Source organism: Condylura cristata, unplaced genomic scaffold (genome assembly GCF_000260355.1).
Source record: "Condylura cristata isolate star-nosed mole 26May11 unplaced genomic scaffold, ConCri1.0 scaffold00001, whole genome shotgun sequence".
NCBI classification, from domain to species: domain Eukaryota; kingdom Metazoa; phylum Chordata; class Mammalia; order Eulipotyphla; family Talpidae; genus Condylura; species Condylura cristata.
Genome location: NW_004567102.1, coordinates 82081641 through 82105296, shown reverse-complemented (window position 1 = coordinate 82105296; position 23656 = coordinate 82081641). Strand labels below are relative to the sequence as shown.

General features: G+C 40.3%; 1 protein-coding gene across 1 annotated transcript in view; it reads left to right on the top strand.

Moving 5' to 3' along the window:
• Nucleotides 1-23656, top strand: part of SYNE1 (spectrin repeat containing, nuclear envelope 1) — a 424261-nt gene that overhangs the window by 157727 nt on the left and 242878 nt on the right. Inside the window, exons 32-41 of the mRNA XM_012735121.1 lie at nucleotides 3749-3909; nucleotides 5872-6022; nucleotides 8709-8936; nucleotides 9324-9422; nucleotides 11066-11253; nucleotides 11643-11766; nucleotides 15204-15370; nucleotides 16800-16953; nucleotides 20037-20665; nucleotides 22056-22235. Of these exons, the coding sequence (XP_012590575.1) occupies nucleotides 3749-3909; nucleotides 5872-6022; nucleotides 8709-8936; nucleotides 9324-9422; nucleotides 11066-11253; nucleotides 11643-11766; nucleotides 15204-15370; nucleotides 16800-16953; nucleotides 20037-20665; nucleotides 22056-22235 (2081 nt within the window). The remainder of the gene's footprint in view (nucleotides 1-3748; nucleotides 3910-5871; nucleotides 6023-8708; nucleotides 8937-9323; nucleotides 9423-11065; nucleotides 11254-11642; nucleotides 11767-15203; nucleotides 15371-16799; nucleotides 16954-20036; nucleotides 20666-22055; nucleotides 22236-23656) is intronic.

Below are 23656 nucleotides of genomic sequence, written 5' to 3'. Positions count from 1 at the left end.
AAACCCTGGCAACTGAGTTTTGGGTGTCTTGTATTTGGGGCTCCCATGGAATGTCCTGGAGATTGCATTTCACAGATGCGCTTGGTGAGCTCCCCTGTATAGTCTCAATCAGAGAATAAATTTGTGAGTGGCATCGAGAGGAATCATACAAATGTAACCTTTTAGGCCTCGGGTTCCTATAGCATGTGCTTTGGGCTTATAAGAAGATGGAGTTAGTACAGAAATGAGTTTGCTGATGTATAAGAAAGTTTTCACCCTTCACAGCCTTGGGCTGTAAATACCTGTGCTTCTGTTTTACCAGTGGAAGGTTTCTATCATTCATGCTGCTAATTTTGCATTACTTCTCCAACTATGAACTTAACTGAGTCAGAGTTTGAAGTCCCATAAAGCTACAGAATCTTCCAATTCTGGATGATTTTCATCAACCACTTAAATAGAAAATTAGTTTTTGAATAATAATGATGTATTGTTTAAAGATTTATTTATTTATGCATACAGAAACTGGGGTACAGGCCAGAGGCTCAGGGGCGGCGAGAGGCTTCACCAGAGACAGAGCGGGGAGCAGAACAGGCAGATGGACGAAGTCCACTGCTGAGGGGAGCAACGGGCGGGTCAGGAGAGGTCTGCCGTGCCATGTGGTCACCTCCAGGGCAGGCGGGAATTGAACTCATGCGGAAGTGGTTTTAGCTTCTTAGTGCTGTGCTTTAACCCGCTGCGCCACCAGGGAGGGCTCATATCTTTTGAATGAGGTACCATTAGGATTCTCCCAACCGGGTACTCATTTCTCAGTCACCACTGGCCCCGGGCTCCAGTGTGCTTCCCTCCCCCGCTGTTGCTGCTCCTTCCCTACTCTCTTCACGCTTTGGGTGCTTCAGTGCTATAGTCTGTTTCCAAGGGGTAGCTTTTGAGGTTGTCTTACTCTGGTCCTTAGCTCAGTCTCTCTATAGAACTTTGTTACTAATTATATATATACTTGAAAAATATATTAGATGCCTTTTAGAAACACATGCATATGCATTGGGTTAATTATCCACTGTGTGTCCACCCAGCTTCCTCCAGGGTTTCTGTCTGTGGGTACATTTTACTAATTTTTAAATTCTTTTATAAAAGATTTGATTTATGTAAACAAGAACTGGGATGGAGGCCAGAGATGAGATGAGAGGTGGGGATGAGAGGCTTCACCAGAGACAGAGTGGGGAGCAGAACAGGCAGATCTACTGAAATCCACTGCAGAGGGGAGCAGTGGCTGAGACAGGAGAGGTCTGCTGTCCCCTGTGGGTCAGTTCCCTGGCTGGGGATTGAACTTGTTCTGCAGTGGCTGCGGACAGCTTCATAATGCTGAGAATTTAACCCCTTGCTCCACCAGGGAGGGCCCTCTTTAAATTGTTTTATCTGCCTGTCTATGAAACAAATGTAACCTTTTTCATATTATTAAATTCTTTTTCGTTAATAGTTTTATGTCATTGGGATTGGTTTAATAATCTGGGCTAACATATACTAGACATACACTGCATACTGGCACAGTCACTTGGTGTTTATCATCTTCTTTAATCCCCAAACAAGAAGTAGGCATTATCAATCCTGTGGATACATGAGGAAATATAAGAGGAAGAGTTGTTAATGAACATATCCAAGATCGCAGGATTACTAAGTGGTAAGATTGGGATGCAAACCCAAAGTTTGAGTCCAGAACCCCACCCTTAGCTGCAACATTGTATTTTCATAAATAAATGAGTCTGTGATATTCATGTGTGTGTTGGCCACTGCGCCAGTGCCTGTAATCTAGAATAATTGTTCTCTCGTCCTTTGCCCATTTGACATTGTGAGCACAGCCTTCATTAAGCGTAGCACGTGGGTGGCTGTACCAAGGCCTGTGTGCCCTCTGTGCCAGTGTGGGAGGGCATTGCTATCACTGTCATGTTTAATCTTCAACAACAACTTCAATGTTTAATCAACAACATTCCTGATGAAGGAATGAAAATTCAGAGTGTGCAGCTCAGCTAGTGAGGGCCAGAGCCTCCTTGCAACACCAGATCTAACGGAGGCCAGATTGCTGCTGTACCTGCTGCCACTCAAAGTCTTCTTAGAGCTCAGAAATCCAGTCTTACCATGAGCCTTAGTCTAATTTTGTTGAATTTGTTTATTTCTGTTCTTTGGCTTTCTCTCCTTGCCCTCTCCCTGTTCATAATTCCCATGAAAATTTCTTTGATTGAATATATTTATGCATCTTCGAAATAATTGTACTTTTTCCAAGTATTTCCCTGGCCTATGGGAAGCACAAGGTGTTAAAAAAAAAAACTATTACTTTATTTAACACTTATGATTTTATTCATAGGATGTTGAGAGATCATGCTGTGATTCACAGTCTTCACAATTGAATCTACAGTGATTATACGTTTACTTATAGCAATAGTAGGTGCTTTTAACCACAGAGCTTAATGTTGTGACATTAGCAAATACCACATTTAGGATATTATAACTTTCTCGCCATATGGGTGGAAGCTGTACTTACTTATTTTTAGTCTCTCAAATTGTACCATATTTCTTTAAAATAATGTTGATATTTCTTTGAAGGTATTAGTCCTTCAAACAGGAAGAAACATTAATATGTATTAATTCTGTCCTCTGTGCATTATGTAATAATTCTGGGAAACGCTCTGCAGGAAATGGTAGCTATCGCAAAGCTGAATTTAAAAATAAATTTTTAATTTATTTATTTATGCATACAAGAACTGGGGTTCAGGCCAGAGGTGCGAGTGGTGAGAGGATTCACCAGAGACAGAATGGGGAACAGAACAGGCAGACTGAGTGAAATACACAGCTGAGGGGAGCAGCGGGTAGAAAGGAGAGGTCTGTTGCACCCTGTGGGTCAGTTTCTTGGCTGGGGATTCAACTCAGGCACTGAGACTCCACCCCTATGCCACCAGGGAGGGTCTATATGAAGTTTATGGACAATTTTCTTCTCTGTTTTATGTGAGGGTCATCAAAAAATAATAAAAAAAAATGATACTTGCCAAAAAAAAATGATACTTGCCAAAGTGACAGAACCTTAAAAATGAGATTGTTATTGAAATGCTAACACTGACATCTAAAAGAGAGCCTACAAGTAATTTACCCAGGTGGAGCAGCTAAGTAGTTAGCAAATCCAGGAGTCTAAGATAAGTCAAAACTTACCTTCTTTCCATCATATATATATATATATATATATATATATATATATATATATGAATGTAATTAAAACTGAATATCATAAAGCTCATACTAGCTCTCTATTCAGGGTTACTGAAATGTTTCTTTATCATGAACCTGCATTGACTAAAATATTTTTCAATTAAATAAGCAAACGTTATATTCATTGACCTAGAAATCTTTTATTACTATGATTAAGAAGATCAATCAGTGACCAAACTGGTCTGTAATAAATGACTATATTTGTGCATAAGTTAATTAGTGCAACACAGCTTAAAATCATAAACAAATCAGAAACAACAGAAAAACACATTGGATGAATTGTTGCTTAACTATGAAGGTAGATATCTGATTGTGTATATAAAATGAAAATAATTTAGCACAGTACTTTGGCCATGATAAAATTATTGCTGAGATTATAAGTTACCAATAGCTATGCATGTTTGAGTCAGCCTGTCAAGCTGCCCATCTATTCTAAGGGAGACTCAGCATTGGTGCAGCTTATTTGCAGGTAGAGACTACTGTAAGATTCCCTCCTAACAATCATATCCTTTTCTAGGAGTTTTCTAAGAGAACAGAAGGTATTGCAACTCAGGCTGAGAATCTTGTGAAGGAAGCTGAAGAGATACCACTTGGGCCCAAGAATACACAGCTGCTTCAACAGCAGGCCAAGTCCATCAAAGAGCAAGTCAAAAAACTAGAAGAGACGCTTGAAGAAGAGTATGTGCTTGACAAGTCCTAAAATTTCTTCTCTGAGCTAAAGTTTCATACAGTTTTTCCTGTATATTGTATCCAAAACATTTTTTTCAAAGCTCAAAGTGTCTGTGTATTTCAGCATGTTTTGAGGAAACAGCTCACAACTCACAAGAAAGTGTCACAAGAAGCACACAATATAGACGTTGACATTTATCACAGAGCAGAAAAATATAGGGATGTGGTTTTTGCATCTTAAACTGATTGTGTTCATGAGAAAGCCATATCTATTAAATTCTGTGGCCTTTATGCCTTGGGGAGGAAATCTCAAAACAAACAAACAAACATTATTTTAAATATTTTTTTGTATTGCTTTGTTATCTCTAGTTAGGGGAAAGAGGAAATTCTTTATTTATATAGATTCTGAGCTTGAATACACATGACACCATCCAAGTCTCACCCACTCCACAAAGCTCCCAGACAGAGCTTGTTATAATGCCTCAGTATTCAAATCGTCACTGATTGGCATACTATTTCCAAAAATTAACTTCACAATCTATTTTATTTTCAAATATTTAATATTTATTTATCTGAAAAGAAACCAACAGTTTGGTCTATGTTATCCTATCATATACAAAATGCCTACTAAACAAATTTAGAGAGGAAAATCAAGAGGACATAGCCAATATTCCTCAAAATAATAAGGCTGAATATTTTTACTTTGAGGTTGTGTAGTGATAAATCACTAATGCGTACTCTTAAAGATATAAGACAAAAATGTCTAGGATGGATTTTAAAATTTGTTTTGATACTATTGATACCTTGAAATTAACACCATGTATTTGCCTGATGGACATTTGTTAAATAATTTATTGAAAGCAAATCCCGAATTGAAAATTTAGAGAACATATTACATATTAGCCTTCAAATTATGGAGAGACTAAAACTTTGATTTTTATTGAAAGGAACATACTTTTATTAGAACTACCATTTGAATTTTTATTCTATTCGAAGCTTGTAATACTACGTAGTTTGCATCGCCTGTATGGATGACAGGATTAGGCATTCCCAAGGGATTCATTTGAGACTATAATATTATGAACTTTGACAATCAGTGATGCCATTGTATTTTTCATGGTGTCATCAAGTGCCTTTTGGTGAACAGGGACATTCCTTTGCTTTTTTCTTATATTTTTAGCCCGAGGACTTAATTATTTGATGATACACTGTTTTATTTCTCAGCCTTTTTCTAAACAGAAAGCCATAATCAAATGGTTACCTACATAGAACAACTGGAAGTCCATGTTGAGATCTGTTTGCTACAGTAGTTACAAGTACAGTCCAAGTTATCTAAAGACAATTGGGGGACTTATATGAGAAAAAAGTATGAAAAGTTTTATGAACTTGAGACTCTATCGAACTCTATGGAGAACAGAAATCATTCTAGATTACAAACTACAGGCAGCTCTAGTGAAAGAAGCAGTTTCTACATGACAGCATGGGATTCAGATCTCAAGTTCTAGCTTGACTCATAAAGATGCACATTATAAAGATTGCTGAGTATAAGCCATCTCCACAGTATCTCTCTGCTAAAAGCAATAGGCATTGCTAAAAGCAGTGTGGCCTGGAGTCTTCTGGGGCCGTTGACTAATTAATCCTGGCAAGTACTAGTCACATGCAGAGTTTGACTAGATCATATCTCGGTGCAGGCCCCTTGGGACCCAGAGATATTTTGTTTGCAACAGAGTTCCATTCATAACATAGTTCGAGGTTACCTCGTTAAGTGTTCATTCTCAGAGGAGCTAGGAGGATTTAAGGTCTGATCCATTTCTCAGATCCAATGTGCATTTCTGGTCTTGATTAAATAGTTTAAACTTCAATGTGGCCACAGATATCTTCACTATCTTTTCACTTGCTGATTTAAAGGAAACTGTATTGTTGTTCTCTATTAAGATTTGCATTTTATTTACTTAATTTGGTTAATTTTAGTATTAAAACCATGGAAATGGTGAAAAACAAGTGGGATCATTTTGGCAATAATTTTGAGACCTTGTCCACCTGGATAACTGAGAAAGAGCAAGAACTCAATGCCTTGGAAACTTCGTCATCTGCCATGGAAATGCAAGTCAACCAAATTAAGGTGACCTGCTCACACATTACATTTATAATCCATGTCTAGCTGTTAAGAACACCCTTCTTATCTTTCATCAACTACTCTTTGGCTCCAGGACAAATCTTTCCTCCTCTGTGACTATTAAAACTAATTTCACACAAAATGCTGAGCTAAGAGGTCTTGGTTGACACTGGGCAGTGCACTTTAGATGGAGTCGTGTGTTAATATTGTCTGACTTATGCATTCAAAGCCAATATCGTGTGAAATTTCATTAAAATGGTTTTATGCTTACGTTATTCCTTTCCTTCATTTGCATGAACCCCACGGACATGCTCTATTGATTCAACATTATAGTACATGAGATGTACTCATCACCTACCACTGGACTTTATAAGACGCCCCAAATGTCTAGCTCAAGGGCTTATGGTATTTACCCTCACTCACCACAAGGAGGAGTTGGAGAAATTGCTTTCTCTAGGGGAAACAATGCTTTCATTTATGCTGACCTTGGGGGCTTAGTGGAGATGTTCCCGGCTCTAAAACAACCTTATACATCAACTCTCATCATCCATGCTTTCAAACAGCTTTTAAAAATGGAAGGAAGTGAGTTCTGAGTGTTCTTTCTTCATTCTCTTATAAAATTTGATACGACACATTTTCAAAACTCAGCCGGTTTTTCTATCTCAGCTAATTGTTGCTGGAAGGGAAAGCCCTCTGCCTTTTCATTTGATTAAATATAGTAAAATAAATAACAAGGTGAGAGAACATTTCACATTATGACTCAGAGCTAGTGCCGTGTGCATAGTGGGAATTGTGTTGCCTCGCTGAGCTTGCGTGCTGTGCAGCTGATCTGTGCCTAGCACGCGTCTTTTGCAATCTAAGAGACAGTCTGGTCAGTGCTGTCTGCTTATGTCTGCTGTGAAATCTAGGAAAAATCAATACCACACCACTAAAAAATATTCGTAAAATTTTTCATCTTTAGAACTTTACAAAAATCATTTAATCATTTTCACTAAATTCTAAGCAAAGAATAGCACATTTCAATAAATTTGCCTCATTTTTTTCCTAAAATTTTGGGCACATTTTCAACTTGTTTATGATCTCTATAATACATTTGCTATTATTTAAATCTTTTACTTTCCAGGACTTCTGAAAAGCATCTATGAACAAGTGTTAACTTATAATTACTCTTCAGGAAACAAAATAATTACATATTAGTACTTCTTAATATATATAAGCATTTCAGGTGGATTTATAGGCCATCAGACTAAAAATATATTTTAATATGTCCAACATGATATCTTAAATATTAGATATTGAAAACTACCTGAAAATATGGTAGATGAATGTGAGTAGCAGAGATTTGTATTTGTTAGATGTAAACAAAGATACAGTAGAACACATTCTACTGTGGGATTTGGCCTAAAGGACTCATGTTCGATTTCCAAACAGATTGTGTTATAGGAAATATTAAAACTGCACTGACGTTGGTCATCATGTGTTCAAGCACCTAAAATAATATTGACACATCAAAGGCACTCAAACGTGTATCTTTGTTGAATTTATTAATAATTTCACTTTTAAAAATAATCATAAAAAAACAGTAAAATGAAGAAAGATTGTCTTAATGCTCATACTAAAAAATACCTATCCACTGTACTACTAAAGTCAGTCCTATGAAATAAAAAGATAAAAGAATGTGTCCCGGGCATTGATGATGTAAATCACTCCACACTGTCTCCTCCAGAGTAAGACTCCTAGTGCCATCTCCATGCAGCCCCCCATTTCGCTTTGCCCAGGGTAATAGTACTTACCACAAATTACTCACATCGAAGCTTGTCTGAATCTCTGACCGAGTTGATAATGAGTTGTCCCTCTTGGCTCAGAGTGTCGTTTTCATTTTCTTCCACACAAATAAGCCCCTGTGTTTAGGAGAGACACCCCTCCACACACAGACACACGCAGCCTACTGGCTTTCAGATCTGTCAAGTTTCAGCGAACATATACAAGGACCTCCTGCCCCAAATGAAAATCGTTCCACGTGGCTTTGCCCGCAGAGCCTCAGCTAAGAAGGAAGTCCTGTTTTAGAGCCGAACCAAGTCAGCGGCAGCATCTCCTGTGGGGCACTGGAAAGGCAAAGTCTCCCCCAACCCCTTAGACCTAGGGAGTCTCTCTCTGAAGACAGGAACCAGGTGACCCTCCTACAATCCATGTTTGGAAACTACTGGTATCACCAGTAGATGGTTCATTGGAAAAGACTGGCTTTAGTTAGGAGTGGATCAGAAAACCACTCCACTTGGTGAAATATGATCCTTAACCACAGTTTAAGAGCATTAAATGAATGTCAACATTAGCGTTTCTATTAGCTACTGGAACACACTGCTTCCTTGGATCAGTTGGTGAGACTCTTCATTCGTAGCATGAGCAGGGGGTTGGTTCTCTGTCCCCCGGAGTGGCTCCTCTTTCTGCTTTATTTAGTGGGCACGACCATCGTCAGCTTGTAGAGTTCAGCTGTGATCTGCACATCTGTCCCCCACCCCCCAGGAGCTCAGCAAACACCTATGGGTCCATAGCTGCTCTCTAACGGTCTGTCTAGGTTGCACGGCAGTTAAGTAAAATTCTCCTAATTTTCTCTCTCTGCAGATATTTATATCGTTTCAGGAAGGCCAGCTTGCTTAGCCGGTGTTTTCATTTTTCTTATTTTAAATATTAGGTGATAATTCAGGAAATAGAAAGTAAGATCAGCAGCATCACAGGGCTGGAAGAAGAAGCCCAGTCTTTCGCCCAGTTTATTACCACTGGAGAATCTGCTCGAATCAAAGCCAAGTTGACGCAGATAAGGAGGTACTGGGAGGAGCTCAGAGAGCATGCGCAGTGTCTGCAAGGCACTGTCCTGGGACGCCTGTCCCAGCAACAAACGTTTGAAGACAATCTCAACAAGGTAAGAAGAGATCCATGTGTGCTAGAGTTACCTCCTTCCCATTGCATTATAGTAAGATGCAATGACGCGTCCAGAAATAAATAAGAAGATGCAATGGGCCAATCGTTGACCAAGATGTCCAAGATGACTAAGCTGATTAATGTGTCGATGGTACCATTTTTGAAGGAATATAAAAATGTCATTAGACCTGGTGTCTAGATAAACTTTAAGACTCAGTTGTATTCCATTCAAGGAAAGGGCCGTGCTGCTTTTAGATTTTTAAATATATACTTCTATTTTCTCATCACATTAGAAGTTATCCAAAAAGTGCATTCTACTTTCCCAATTATCTCTGGTGCCTTGATGTATTTTTCCCCAGTGTCATTTTGCATTTCACCAACATTTTAGATCCAGCAGTCTGTGTGTGAATTTGAAGATAAACTTGCTGATCCAATTAAAATATGTTCTTCAGCTACAGAAACCTACAAGGTTCTCCAAGAACATATGGTAAGAGTCTGCTTCAACATTTACTGCTTATTTATCAATTCAGAAATTTGATAACTCCTGCTGGAAAAGAGAACATAGTAAACAATTTTATGGGAAAAGAGATTCTGATGCTACTTGAAGAATTATAAAGAGCAAGCATATTCACTTAAAAGCCTTCAAGATATATTGATAATTATGCAAAAAAGGTCACCATCAAAGACAATATCACAGAATATTACTTTAAAACGGTGATCATTCCTCTTTCCATGAGGAATATTTTCAAATTATAATTTCAAAAATCCCTGTTATTTGTTGCCACCATTATAAAAATTAAATGTGAAGATAAAAACATGTGCACAGGATTTCGGATTTTAATCCACTCTATGCAGACACATTTGTGCACAGTTCTCAGTGGACATTTTTCAATGACCAGCTTTGGAAGTTTGGTCCCTGAAATGTAGGTCACCATGAGATGTTTCCCAGAGTAACCAACAGGTGCTTTTGATGAAGTGTAGGGAAAGGAGTGAAGGTGAAGAGAATCCTGCACAAAGAAATAGGAAAAAGAAATATTTTAATTAATGAGAGTCTACATCATCTCAGTGGCTCATGCATGTGTTCATGTCTGTCCGTGTAGAAGAAGGGGCCACAGAGCTAGGAAGCACTCTTGACAGAGGCATATCTGGAAAGTGGAATTTAGCCTGTGTGAATATTAATGACTAGAATGCATTTTGGGTTACTTTGGTAATTTTTAAAAATAGTCCCACAAATGAAAGAAAGCAGTAAAGTTGAAGTTGATGAAATTCTTAGTGGGTAACTAAGTGAATAATGGAATACCAGAGAACATAATTAATTTTGCTCTAAATTTGGATTTCCCAAAGCAAGTTATTTTTCTCCCCTGATTTTCTAATCTGTCAAGGGGGAGTAACGATAACAAAAGCGCTCACCTCTGCTATGAACTGAATGCATTGATCGGTGTGGTGAACCTAACGACATGTCTTCTGCAGCTCGGCTACCCTCTACCTGTAATGCTTATTGACTCCTATGCCTTTACTGGAGATCCTCTTATGTTTCCTGCAGTTCCTACAAATCAGGAGTAGGATTTTTCAAAATACATGTGGGACATAAAATGAATTTTTATAAATAATCGGATTTGTTAAAGGAAAGTAGAAATTATTCAGATACACAACAGATTTTTATTTTGAGGACAGTCTCTCCATTCTCATTTTTTATTTCTGTGTTCGTGAAGAACCTTTCGTCTTATGAGGTCTTGTGGCAAATCATAAGTAGAGATGGTCTTAGTACTCCTGCTGTGGAAACATTGGTAATAATGAATCTCAAGGAAAGGCCTCTTTGTTTTCTTAATTTATTTATACATTTAAGAACTGAGTTGCAGGCCAGAAATGGGGGGATGAGAGGATTCACCAGAGACAGAGTGGGGAGCAGAGCAGGTAGATCTACTGAAACATACTGCTCAGGGCAAGCACAGGGGAGCTAGACAGGAGAGGTCTGCTGTGCCATGTGGGTCACCTCTGTGGCCAGGGAATCAAACTTCAACAGCTAGAAATAGCTTGATAGCACTGAGACTTTAGCTCCTGCACCAGCAGAGAAGCCCCACGGGTCTTATGTTTAATGTGTGCGTTTGCTGTGCTGGATTTGCCTCCTAGGATCTCTGTCAGGCTCTCGAGTCGCTGGCCAGCACAGTGGCTTCTTTCTCAGCCAGCGCCCGGAAGGTGGCCAGCAGAGAACTTTCGGTGCAGGAGGCCGCCGCTCTGCAGCAGAGATACGAGGGGCTGCTGGTTCAAGCCAAGCAGCGACAGATGGTGCTGGAGCAGCTGCTGACCCACTGGCAGAGGTGAGCGGACTTCCTTCTGGGCCACAGCTGGGGTCTCTTAGCCCCACGGCACGAGCTGTCCTTTAACTGATGGGAAATAGTCAATCCAGACTAAAATGGGCCAGCCCGCTTGTCTGACATTGGGAAGGTCTTGATCCTCATTATTTCATGAAGAGGCTGGAGAGTGGAGATGTGTGTGGGTCTTTCTGTATCACACAGGTATAAGCACACGTGCAAACACATACCTGGAATTGGAAAGGATGCTGTTTTTGTACCTTCTCATCAAGGAATAGGACAAGCAACGCTTTGTTATTTATAATGACTAGTGTTAGCCCTTCCAACTTCAGAAAGGTTTAGTTTCCTAGCATGATCATTGTGCATACGTTTGTTCTTATTTTTGCTTTCATTAGACTCGAAAAAGAACTGTCGACTTTCTTGACCTGGCTAGAGCGGTGTGAAGCTATAGCCAGTTCCCCAGAAATGGACATTTCTGCAGACAGAGTCAAAGTGGAGAGTGAACTTCAGTTAACACAGGCAAGTTCAAGGAAGTTCAAGGAAAAATGGCATGCTTTTAGCTGGTTGCATTGGAAAAACAAGAACAAAACCCTCTACCCAATTAACTTCTTGCTTTGGTTTTATGATCCCCAAACGAAGAGCGGCTCTGATCTAAAAGTCACAGTAATGGGGAACTTCGGACTGACATACTGCCGGCATGTATTAGAAAATCCTGTGTTATAGTATCTAACATTTGAATACTTGTGATATTTCAGAGGAATTAAAGGAGGATATTTAGAAATATCAATGAAACAAGGATGGCCGTTAGTCAATACTTTTTGAAAATAGGAAATAGATATGTTCTTTCTTCTTTGGAATTTTTCTGACTTTTTGATAACACAAAGTTTTTTTTAATCTCATAGTGTGCTGTTGTCAGTATCTCTCTTCAGTTCTATTACTGCTTTCTGTGCATTTGATGTGCCGTCATTAGGTACATATATATTTAATAATGTTATGTCTTTTTGTTGTATTATGCCCTACATTATACTTTAATGTCCACCTCCATCCATTATTTGTTTTCATTGGGACTCTATTTTATCTGAGATAAGTGTAGCTGCTTCTGACTTTTTCTGATTATCATTTGCTTGTAGGGTTGTCCTTCAGCCTCTCAAGCTATGTCTGTACTTGCTTGTGATGGTAGGATGAATTGTTTGTAAACAGCATAAGGTTGGACATTGTTTTGAAATCTATTTAGTCACTCTGTACCTTTTAATTGATGAATCCAAGTCATTTCAGTGTAAAGTAATTTTTCTGACAAAGTGCTCACTGCCATTTTGGTATTTGTGTGTGTGTTTTAAAATTTATTTATGCATACAGAACTGGGGTACAGGCCAAGGTTGAACGGGGTGAGAGGATTCCCCAGAGACAGAGTGGGGAGCAGAACAGGAAGATGGACTGAAATGCACTGCTGAGGGGAGCAGCAAGGAGACAGGAGAGGTCTGCTGTGCCATGTGGGCCACCTCCCTGGCCAGGGATGGAACTCTTGCTGCAGTGGCTGCCAATAGCTTCATAGTGCTGTACTTTAACCCCTTGACCCACCAGGGAGGCCCTAATTTTTGTTTTTCAGTGAAACTCTTTACCCTTCATGCTGTCTTGAGTGATACTGCAGCAGGATAGAATCCTCTAGTTTAGAAATATTTTTCTTTGAGCACTTTAAATATCTTTTCCTGCCTATAGTTTCCACTGAAACATTAGCAGACAGCCTGGTAGGAGTTTCCTTATGGGATGCCCTTCTCTCTGTACTTTTTAATATTCCTCTTTCCTGTTCGCTTTCAGCAACTTAATTATAACGTGTCTTGGCACATGTTGTTCTGGTATTATTTTCTTTGAAACTCTGGATTAGGATGTCTGGTTTGTTTCCTGGATTGAAGTAGTGCCAGCAATTATTTCTTTAAATAAATTTTCTGTCTCTCTCCTCCTCATCACCTTCTACCACCTCCACAATATGGGTATTATTTCTCTTTAAGTTATCCCAAAGTGCTTTTACATGTTTACAGTTTGTGCTTATTATTTTTCCTCTGTGTTGTTTGCTCTGTGAGACCTCTGTCACTCTGCATTCCACTTCCTGACTCCCCCGTTATGTGGCTGTGTCTGCTCTTGAGTCACTGCATTCTGCATTTTAATTATAGAATAGCATTTTCTAGATCTGTTCACTCTATTTGTAGCAGTCTCATATTTTCTCAGTCTTTACTCTGTTCCTGTTGTTATCATTGTTTTCATATTTACCCAACACAGTTATAACTGTTCCCTTAGACCTCAGCACGGATTCTCTAGTTCTCCTGGGGGAAGATTTCTCTGTTGGGCTTTTGCCCCAACGTTATGATATATTCTTCTGTCACTTTTATGGGTTGTAGTTGGGAACTTTATTTTCTTGTCTTGCTAGATTGACTTTATACCCACCTAAAAGAAGCTGGATATAAGCCTAGGTATTTTTGTTGATGTTATTGTTTTGCTTTATTTTTTTTTTTTAAAGATTTATTTATTTGTTCATACAGAACTGGGGTACAGGTCAGAGGCTCAGGGCGGCGAGAGGCTTCACCGGAGACAGAATGGGGAGCAGAACAGACAGATCTACGAAGTACACTGCTGAGGGGAGCAGCGGGCGGGTCAGGAGAGGTCTGCCGCGCCATGTGGTCACCTCCGGGGCAGGCGGGAATCGAACTCATGTGGAAGTGGCTTTAGCTTCTCAGTACAGTGCTTTAACCTGCTGCGCCACCAGGGAGGGCCTGTTTTGCTTTATTTTTAATCCATGAATTGTAGGTCTTCTCTTTATAGACCGATGCTGTGGCACCTGTTTGGATGACGGGGCTCTGGCACCAGTCAGGAGTGATAGGTTGGAGCTGTCGGGCACCAAAATTTCACCAATAGAGAATACGAAGTGTTCATGCTTCCCACAGTGCTCTGGATACCTGTGCTATGTGGGGGACCCATGGTGACCCTCTAATAGGCCAACCCCAACCAAAACATCTTGAATCTCAACCTCTGAGCTATGATAGAACTATAGATGGAGTGAAGCTATTAGGACTATAGTTGAGGTAGAGTCCTCAGCTGGGAATCTTGCCGTGAATCTATAGAGTCTGCCTGTTTCTACTGTAGTATCCAAGTGCTTAAAAACTTGGTTGGTGAGAGCAGTCAGTTTTGGCCTTGGCTGAGACTAGGGAAATATCGCACAGATCACAGTCATAGGCTGCCTTAATATTAATAGCCTCTTCTGTGAGGACTCACAGGCCATCTGGTCTGACCTCCTGATAGTTCAGACTCCAATTTTTCTCATTTGGGAGACCCAGGTCTGAGCCGAGGTTGGTTCTTCATTCCTCCTCCTGTAGCTCACCAGTGTCTACCGTCTGTTCTGCATGGTGACTCTGTATACCCCTGTTTTGAGATCTAGCTGTGTTTACCTTTTACCTCTCATTAGGTGAGAAGCACAACTTTTACCCATCACCCACAGCACCTCAAAGTCATTGCCTGATTAAAATAAGGAGTTCTGTTGCATAAAAATAAAATAAAGGGCTCCATACATCACAGTTTGGCCTGACATCTCCTTATGTCGTGGGGAAGCTCCTGCACCCCCTGGTCCGATTGTGTCTGTTGTTAGGTGTGTCCTGCTTCACAGAGTCTTTCTTTGATTTTCTGCTGACTCAGTTTCTTCACCCTAAAAGAAATTCTCTCTCTTCTAATTTTGCCTAGCTTTATAGAACTCAGACTCAAAAACTAATTCAGTTTTCAGTATCCTTTTTCAAGATGAATTGGAAGTAATGGACCCATTTCTATACCAAGAAACCTTAGTCTGGTCCCAGCGACCTCCATTGTACACGAGATTGTAAATCCTGGGGACAGCAGCTCTGGGCTCTGGCGGCAGTGTGGTGTCCTGGAACACCGCATGGTGGGAAGTCTGTAATATGTTCTGTTTTGTTCAGGTGCTGCAAAATGAAGTTGTATCCCAGGCTTCACTGTATAGCAGCCTTTTGCATTTGAAGGAATCACTATTTTCAGTCGCCTCCAAAGATGATGTGAAAATGATGAAGCAGCATTTGGAGCAGTTAGACGAGAGATGGAGAGATTTGCCACAGTTAATTAGCAAAAGGTTGGTTTCTTTCAAAAAGCTTTTAACAATGTTCATTTTTAAAATGCGAAGCCTATAAATTAAGAAATAATAGTTTTGGTTGCTTTTCTTTAAGCCAGCTCCACGGGGGGATAATACTAAAAAGGAAGAACACTACTTTGTCACCTTAAAAGTCAAGCGCTCAAAATTAGCATTTCTGATGAACTTCAATTAAAAATTTCAGTCTCATAATCAGGATAAATGATCCAATTAGTTGACTTAGATTGAAGATAGCAGAATTGCTCATCTTTGTGCTAACTATTGCCCAAGCTATTTTGTACAGGAGAAAAATGACAATTAGAAATTTCCCTCACATCTCTCTCTCTCACACACACGCACACCTCACATGACCTATATGAACATATGATCCATTTCACCCTAATTTACACCTTAGTAGAAAACAATGGAAACTACTATCAAATGGAAACAAAATTGAATCATATAGTAATTAACTAGATGATTGCCAATTGCCTTTTAACGCCTTTTTCATATTTCAGAAAACCCTTAAATTGGTATTGATTACTCATGTGATCTTGAATAAGGTATTTAACCTTTCTGGTCACTTTTTAAAAATTCATTCATTCTTTCAGCAATTATTTATGAGCTTTGACAAGAATAGAGCCTTCTGTGTTCCTGGGATATGGAGTTCCTGACTGTACATTTATGGACTTGATATTTGTTCCATTGCTTATTCATTCAATTATTTATTTATTTATTTTTCATCTCAATCGTAATCCCCGTGGGTTTCCCATCACCGAGTCACCCGTGTTCATTCAATTATTTAACATCAGCAAATGTTTATTGGGTGTCCTCTGAGTACCAGACACCATATCAAACACGGAGGCTTGAGAATAAATAAAACTTGCCGTCAAGTATCTCACAGATCAGCACAGATTTAATAACGTGGATACCAAATGTGTGAGATCAGAATTTTAGAATTTTATGAAAGCAAAAAGAGGGCTATTTAAGTGAGTTCAGGGAAGGTTTACAGAAAGATGTGATGCTCACTCCTTAAGATGAGCAATTGTCTATCAAACCAAATAGAATCTGCCTGCCACTTGGCTCATAGGGACCAAAGAAAGGGCTTTTAATGACACAGTATGTGAAGACATTCAAAATTTAATTTATGCATGAAAAGATGAGGCATCCTAGGTTTTGTCAGGATTAAAACATGAAGGTCCATGTAAGAGGCTGAAATTAGGAAATGAACCGTTGTAATGAAAATTCGTATTTTATTAACGCGTTTTTCTTAATGGCAGTTTAGAGTCTGTCTTCAGGTCGCCAATCATGAATTATTCTAATCGGTTTATGGCACAAGCAGTGACACCCCCTTCTTGCTCTGGCTTAAAAGGGCAGGGACGCCTTCCCTGTCCTGCTGGGACGTCTAACTTTAGCACCTTTCTCTACATAGGATTCATTTTCTTCAGTCTGTGGTGGCCGAACACCAGCAATTTGATGAGCTGCTGCTCTCCTTTTCTGTCTGGATTAAGCTGTTTCTTGGTGAACTGCAGACGACGTCTGAGGTGAACGTGGCGGACCCTCATGCTGCTCTTGCTCGGCACAAGGTGAAGTGTGGTATTAAGATTGAAGCGGGATTTATTCATAAAAGAACTCTTGATTCCAAAGGGTTGCAGCATTAAAAAATAAAAAGCAGCAGTTTAATTTGATATTTGTATGTAAATGTTTTGATAACGGAGCATATGGGTCCATGCAATGTGTTATGCAGATGAATTGAGCAAAGTAAGCAGTCACTGTAAGACACTGTTTCTTCAAAGAGGAGCAACTGATTTTTCAGGTGAAGTAATGAGAACTTTCCATTTTAAGATTTCCAATTTAATTTGTTTCAATGTTGAAAACTAATATTGAAGTTCAATGCTATAACGATAGTAGTTTTTTGATTTATCATTTAACTTTGAAAGTTATTTTCAAAGCATAATTTGTTTTCCTTTTTTTAAAAAAAAAAGATTTATTTACTAATGCATACAGAATTGGGTACAGGTCAGAGGTGCAGGGGTAGTGAGAGGATTCACCAGCAACAAAGTGGGGAGCAGAACAGGCAGATCAGTGAAATACAGTGCTGAGGGGAGCAGTGGGCAGGTCAGAAGCGGACTGCCGTGCCATGTGGGTCACCTCCAGGGCGGGGATTGAACCATGCTGAAGTAGTTTAGCTTCTTAGTGCTGCGCTTTAACCCACAAAGCCACCAGGGAGGGCCTGTTTTCCTTTTTTATAAATAAGACCCAGTATCTATCCTATCAAAAAATATATATATATATTTTACTCAGAAATGGATCAAGTATTGGGCTAGTTGCAGATATGAGGAGAGGTTCTTTTCAGGTTATTGAATTATCCAATTAAAAATCATACAGAGTTGTAGGAGGGAAAAAAACAAATCCACATACATGTGGAGAACCCCATGGATGTGGATTTCAAAGTCAACAGAGAGCAGTGAGGGTGTTGGTCCTGACCTAAGGAATGACCCAGGGTTCTTGGGCTTGAAAAAGTGAGATGGGGCCCTCCCTGGTGGTGCAGCGGGTTAAAGCACAGCACTGAGAATCTAAAGCTGCTTCCGCATGAGTTCGATTCCCGCCTGCCCCGGAGGTGACCACATGGCGTGGCAGACCTCTCCTGACCCGCCCGCTGCTCCTCTCAGCAGTGTACTTTGTCGATCTGTCTGTTCTGTTCCCCACTCTGTCTCTGGTGAAGCCTCTCACTGCCCCTGAGCCTCTGGCCTGTACCCCAGTTCTGAATGCACAAATAAATAAATCTTAAAAAAAAAAGTGAGATGGGGGGTGGCATTTCAAGGGAGCTGACTCATCTGATGAAGTCCAGATGCTCTGTAGTTAACTGTTTCCCTCCCATGTAAAAAGGTTTCCCCAAAAGAAAGTTTTTCTGGTTAAAAACTCCAATTCTGGGGCCCTCTCTGGTGGCGCAGTGGGTTAAAGCACTGCACTATGAAGCTTAAGCCACTTCTGCATGAGTTCGATCCCCGCCTGCCCCGGAGGTGTCCACATGGCGTGGCAGACCTCTCCTGACCCGCCCACTGCTCCCCTCAGCAGTATACTTCATCGATCTGCCTGTTCTGCTCCCCACTCTGTCTCTGGTGAATCCTCTCGCCCTCCGCATCTCTGGCCTTTACCCCAGTTCTATATGAATAAATAAATAAATCTTTAAAAAAAAAATCCAATTCTGGGTAATGGCTCCAAAATTCATTCTTCTATCAATATTTTTGTTTGTTTGTTTTGTGTAGAAGAGCTGGGGAGTTAGACCAAAGTCAGGGTGGTGAGAGACCTACACACAGAGTGGGGAGCAGATCAGGTGACTTGAGTGAAATATACTCCTGAGGGGAGCAGTGGGAGAAACAGGAGAGGTTTGCTGTGCCATGTGGGTCAGCTCCCTGGCTAGGGATTGAGACTTTACCCCTCACACCACCTGGGAGGCCCCTGTCAATAGTGTTTTATTATTATTGTTTTTTATGATAGTTCTTATTAGTTGTATTTCTCCTCCGGGGAAGGGGATCAAACTCACATCGAAGCGGCTGCAGCAGGCTTGCAGTGCAGCATTTTTACCTGCTCCACCACCAGGCAGGGCCTTCAAGAGTGTTTTAACAGAGCGGTAGAAGTTTCTCGTAAGCCTTCAGGGCTTCGATTGGCTCCAGTTCAGAATAATCTACATGCCAGAGACATATTTTGGGAAGGCATGTTCTGGACATCTTGGGAGTCCTGACCTTCAGTGATAAGCTGCCTAAGGGGCCAAAAACAACATTAAGTTATAAAGCATTACATTTTTATTGGGAGCTCACCAGATGCTAGACTCACTGTTTGGATTTAGCTAAAGGGAAATGACTTAGTTAGGTTCCATGACCTGAAACAGTTTTGACAGTTGAGCTAGGTACTTGCTGTCAAATTGGCCAGGATTGGTATCCCAAAGGGCAGAGAAAAAACTTGTGAATATTCTAACACATTAAATAAAAGGCCCGTCAAGTTTGTTAGTCAGGTCTAGGGGGAGAGGTAGGCCATGGCCATCAAGACTGAGATCTGTAGTACTTTCCCCTTACTAAGGCCCCTGCTGAGATGGTTGGACTCTAAGTTCCCTTCACCACAGTCTCACCTGGGTAACCTACCAGGCAACTAAATCTTGCGTAGGATTCCATCTTCCTTCCCTCTGAAGAGAGACTAATTCCATCTATTCCCACGCTGTTTCCCTACCAGCTCTCTAAGACTCAGCCCATTTACGTGTGTATATGCACATGGACACTCACCTAGGCACACTCACAGTAGGTCATATATGTTACAGTTCCATATATATGTTACAGCTTTCATGTGCATATATAGTTGCTAAGTTAGAGGAAGTGGAAAATTTGGATGATCTCAAAAGATATATATCTCCATTTCTGTATATATAGCTACATAAAATTCCCTTGAAGTATTTCTGTTCACAGAGAAATTCCTTCCCATGCAAAGACTGAGTTCCAAATCAGAACTGGATTTTCTGTGTAATAACAGATGTACAAACCAGGAAGTTTTTAGAAGGTTAAATGCTATGCCTTTCATTTAATGTACAACACCCTGAACAGCCCCAATCTTGCATGTAGCTGTGTCATACACACCAGTGTGTCTGAAGGATCAGCTCCTCATTCTTCCCTTCCAGGACCATGCAGCAGAGGTGGAGGGCAAGAAGGGAGACCTGCAGAGGCTGCAGGGTCACCTGGCGAAGCTGTGCGCTCTGGGCCAGGCAGAGGATCTGCACCTGCTGCAGGGCAAGGCGGAAGACTGCTTTCAGCTGTTCGAGGAGGCCGGGCAGGTGGTGCAGCGGCGGCAGCTGGCTCTGTCCCAGCTGGCTGAGTTTCTGCAGAGCCACGCTTCTCTGTCAGAGGTGCTACACCGCCTGAAGCAAATGGTGGAAGCAACCAACAGCATGGACAAGAAGCAGTCTGCCATGTTAGCAAAGGAACTAGACGATGCTCTTCCAGAAGTTAAAAGGCTGGAGACTGTGGCCATCAGTCTCGACGGCATTCTCTCCAAGGCTCAATACCATCTTAAAGGTGGGAGTCCGGAGAAAAGGACTTCCTGCAGAAATACAGCTGATCACCTCTGTTCGGAATTAGAGAAGATCCAGAACCTTCTGGGGACCAAGCAAAGTGAGGCAGATGCCCTGGCTATGTTGAAAAAAGCCTTTCAGGAGCAGAGAGAGGAGCTGCTGAAGGGCATTGAGGACATTGAAGAAAGGGCTGACGCAGAGCGACTGAAGGAGCCCACACGCCAGGCTCTTCAGCAGAGGTAACCGGCCACCACGCCGAAGCTGGGTGCCTTGTTCAGTTAGTTTTTGCTCTGAAATTAACAGTTGTGCAGAACTTTCAAATTACTGTGTTTAGTAACAACATATTTTGAGGATAAAATTCATGACTAACAGAGCATTTAAGAAATAAATTTCTCTGGTTTCCTTCAGGGGTTTCTTAGAGATAAACCACTCTGTGATCTTATAGTAGAGGTTATATTATCTGCTTTTAAGTGATAGGAGACAGAAAAGACAGGATGAGTGGGGAGTGACTCATTATTGTATAGTTCTGGAGGTAAAGTATGAGGGCACTCCTTTTGAGTTCTGTTAGCCCTGCAGAAAAGACGAGCAAGCTCATAAGTTGAGTGCAAGCGGCAGGATGTTGTGGAGATAATATAGTCAGAAAGAGATCTTCCAGGGACAGGAAATGAACATTCTGGAACTTGGCAGGGTAATACGCTGCTCTCTGAGATTTGTATTGATTCATTTAAGGTGAAACCAGATCATACCGGCAAGAAGTTTCTCCCCAATGACTTTTAATCAGAGGTGTGGAGAAGGCAGAGAGGGGGCTGGAGGCAAAACACAGTCTATGGAAAATGGGACTTTGAATTAAAGGATTTATGAAACCCCAGCCATATTTCACTTCTCTGTGTGATCGTGGGCCAATCACCTCTCTTCTTGTAAGGAGGGAATAATGGTAATCTCCACCTATAGCCACCTCTCTTCTTGTAAGGAGGGAATAATGGTAATCTCCACCTATAGCCACTTTGGGGGAATTAAATGGAATAATTCTTGTGCACTCATTTTATAAACTCACAGTTTACTATATCAAAATGTGAGAATGAGAAAAAATCAACTGCAGCCTCTCTGTGGCCTCTTTTTATCATGCTCAAATATCAATGCTTTAAGGAAAAAAAAGAATCATTTCCACATGGTTATTATTTCAATAAATTAGGTAATCAAAAAATCGATTTTTAAAAAAATATGATTTCAGAGTTCAGTAAAGCAAATTTTATTTTGAATGAAACACTGTGTTCTTAAATATTATGTTACATGGATTGGTCCTCATGGCACAAAGAGATTCTTAAAATGACCTCAGCAAGCATGCACCTTCTTTGTTTGGGTCAGCTTAAGTCTTAAAAGTATTATTATCCAAGCAAAATATAAATGAGTATAGACTTCACAGAAAATTGAAGGTGAATAGTGAGAATGACTAAATGTTTTCTGAGGTACAGTCTGAGTTTTGCAGTTAGCTTTAAAAGCGTCTTTATCAATTGACATACATCTTTAATTTCCTGTGTCAAAAATGTGTGTGTATATATACATACATAAATGTTTTATGCAGGGAACTATTGGTACCTAATATTTAGCAAAAAACTTTTTCATTTGTAGGTTGAGAGTTTTTAACCAGTTAGAAGACGAATTGAATTCTCATGAGCATGAACTATGTTGGTTGAAGGACAAAGCTAAGCAAATTGCCCAAAAAGATGTAGCTTTTGCACCTGAAGTTGACAGAGAGATCAACCGCTTAGAAGTCACTTGGGATGATACCAAAAAACTAATTCATGAAAAGTAAGTTTAAAAAAACCCACATTTGTTTCCCACTTTCTGCTTATTTTGTGACATTGAGCTATTGTCCACGATTTGGGCTGGTGTGGTCAAGCGCTGACCGCGAGTCACCGTCTTCGGTGTCCCGTGCCTCTTTACTGACACTGAAAATGTAGCCCTGTCGAACTTTGTTGAGGTGAGTGAAGAGTCACATGTGAACTCCAATGCTTTCAAAAAGGAGTTCTCAGTGAGCACGAAGGGCCACAGCCTTTCACCTTTGTTTTTAGTTTTGCTGTACTTGATTGTAACTGAGAATTCACATACATAAAATACACCCTATGACGTGTACACCGTTAGGCCAAATGGGTTACAGCTGTGTTACTCTCACAATGATCAACAACTTTCCTTTTGAAGTTATTTCTTAAGAGTCAATGCAGGGCTCTCTGGTGGCACAGTGGGTTAAAGCACTGCATTATGAAACTCTCTGAAGCCACTGAAGCATGAGTTCGATCCCCTGCCAGGGAGCTGAGCCACATGGCGTGGAGGACTTCTCCTGACCCGCCTGCTGCTCCTCTCAGTACTGTATTTCAGTTCATCTGCCTGTTCTGTTCCCCACTCTGTCCTCTGGTCCTCTGGTGAGTCCTCTTAACCCCCCACACCTCTGGCCTCTACCCCAGTTCTGTAAGCATAAGTAAACAAATTAAGAAAAAAGTCAGTGCAGTATAACATGATGTAACATTGAGCTGGATAAGAAAATTCAGGTTCCCTCTAACAGTTCAGTTTCATACTAACAGTTCTGCCACCTGAAATCATCCTTCGGTCCTTTAAGTCAATCTCTTTTCTCACCCCAACTCCCAGTCCCCAGTCCCTGGCACTCACTGAGCTGTCTCCAGCCTCTGTAGTTTTTGTGTTCTTCAGACTAATAGGTAAATGGATTCTTTCCAATTTGATCAATTACAGGTAGAGCAACTGTAAACACTCATGTTTAATTTTTCTGTGTATATAAGTTTTTATTTCACTTGGGTAAATAGCTAAAAGTGGGATCTTGGTTTGTATAGTAAGTGTCTGTTTTTAATTTTATAAGAAATCACCAAAGTAAATGCACCATTTTGCATTCACACCCACTCACTGTGAGAATTCCAGTTTCTTCCTATTATTCCCAGTACTTGATGCCATCAAGATTTTGTTGGCTTGTTTGAGATTATTATAGATGTGTAAAGATATCTCATCATGTTTTTAATTTACATTTCCCTGTTGACTAATTATATGGAACATATTCTGATGTTATTTTTTCTCTTTACATCTTTCTTAATAAAGTACCTGTTCAAATTGGCCAGTTTTTTAAATTGTTTGTTTTCTTAGTTTTGAGGTCTTTTTTGTATCAATATAATTTTTTTAAAGATTTATTTATTTATTCATATAGAACTGGGGTACAGGCCAGAGAC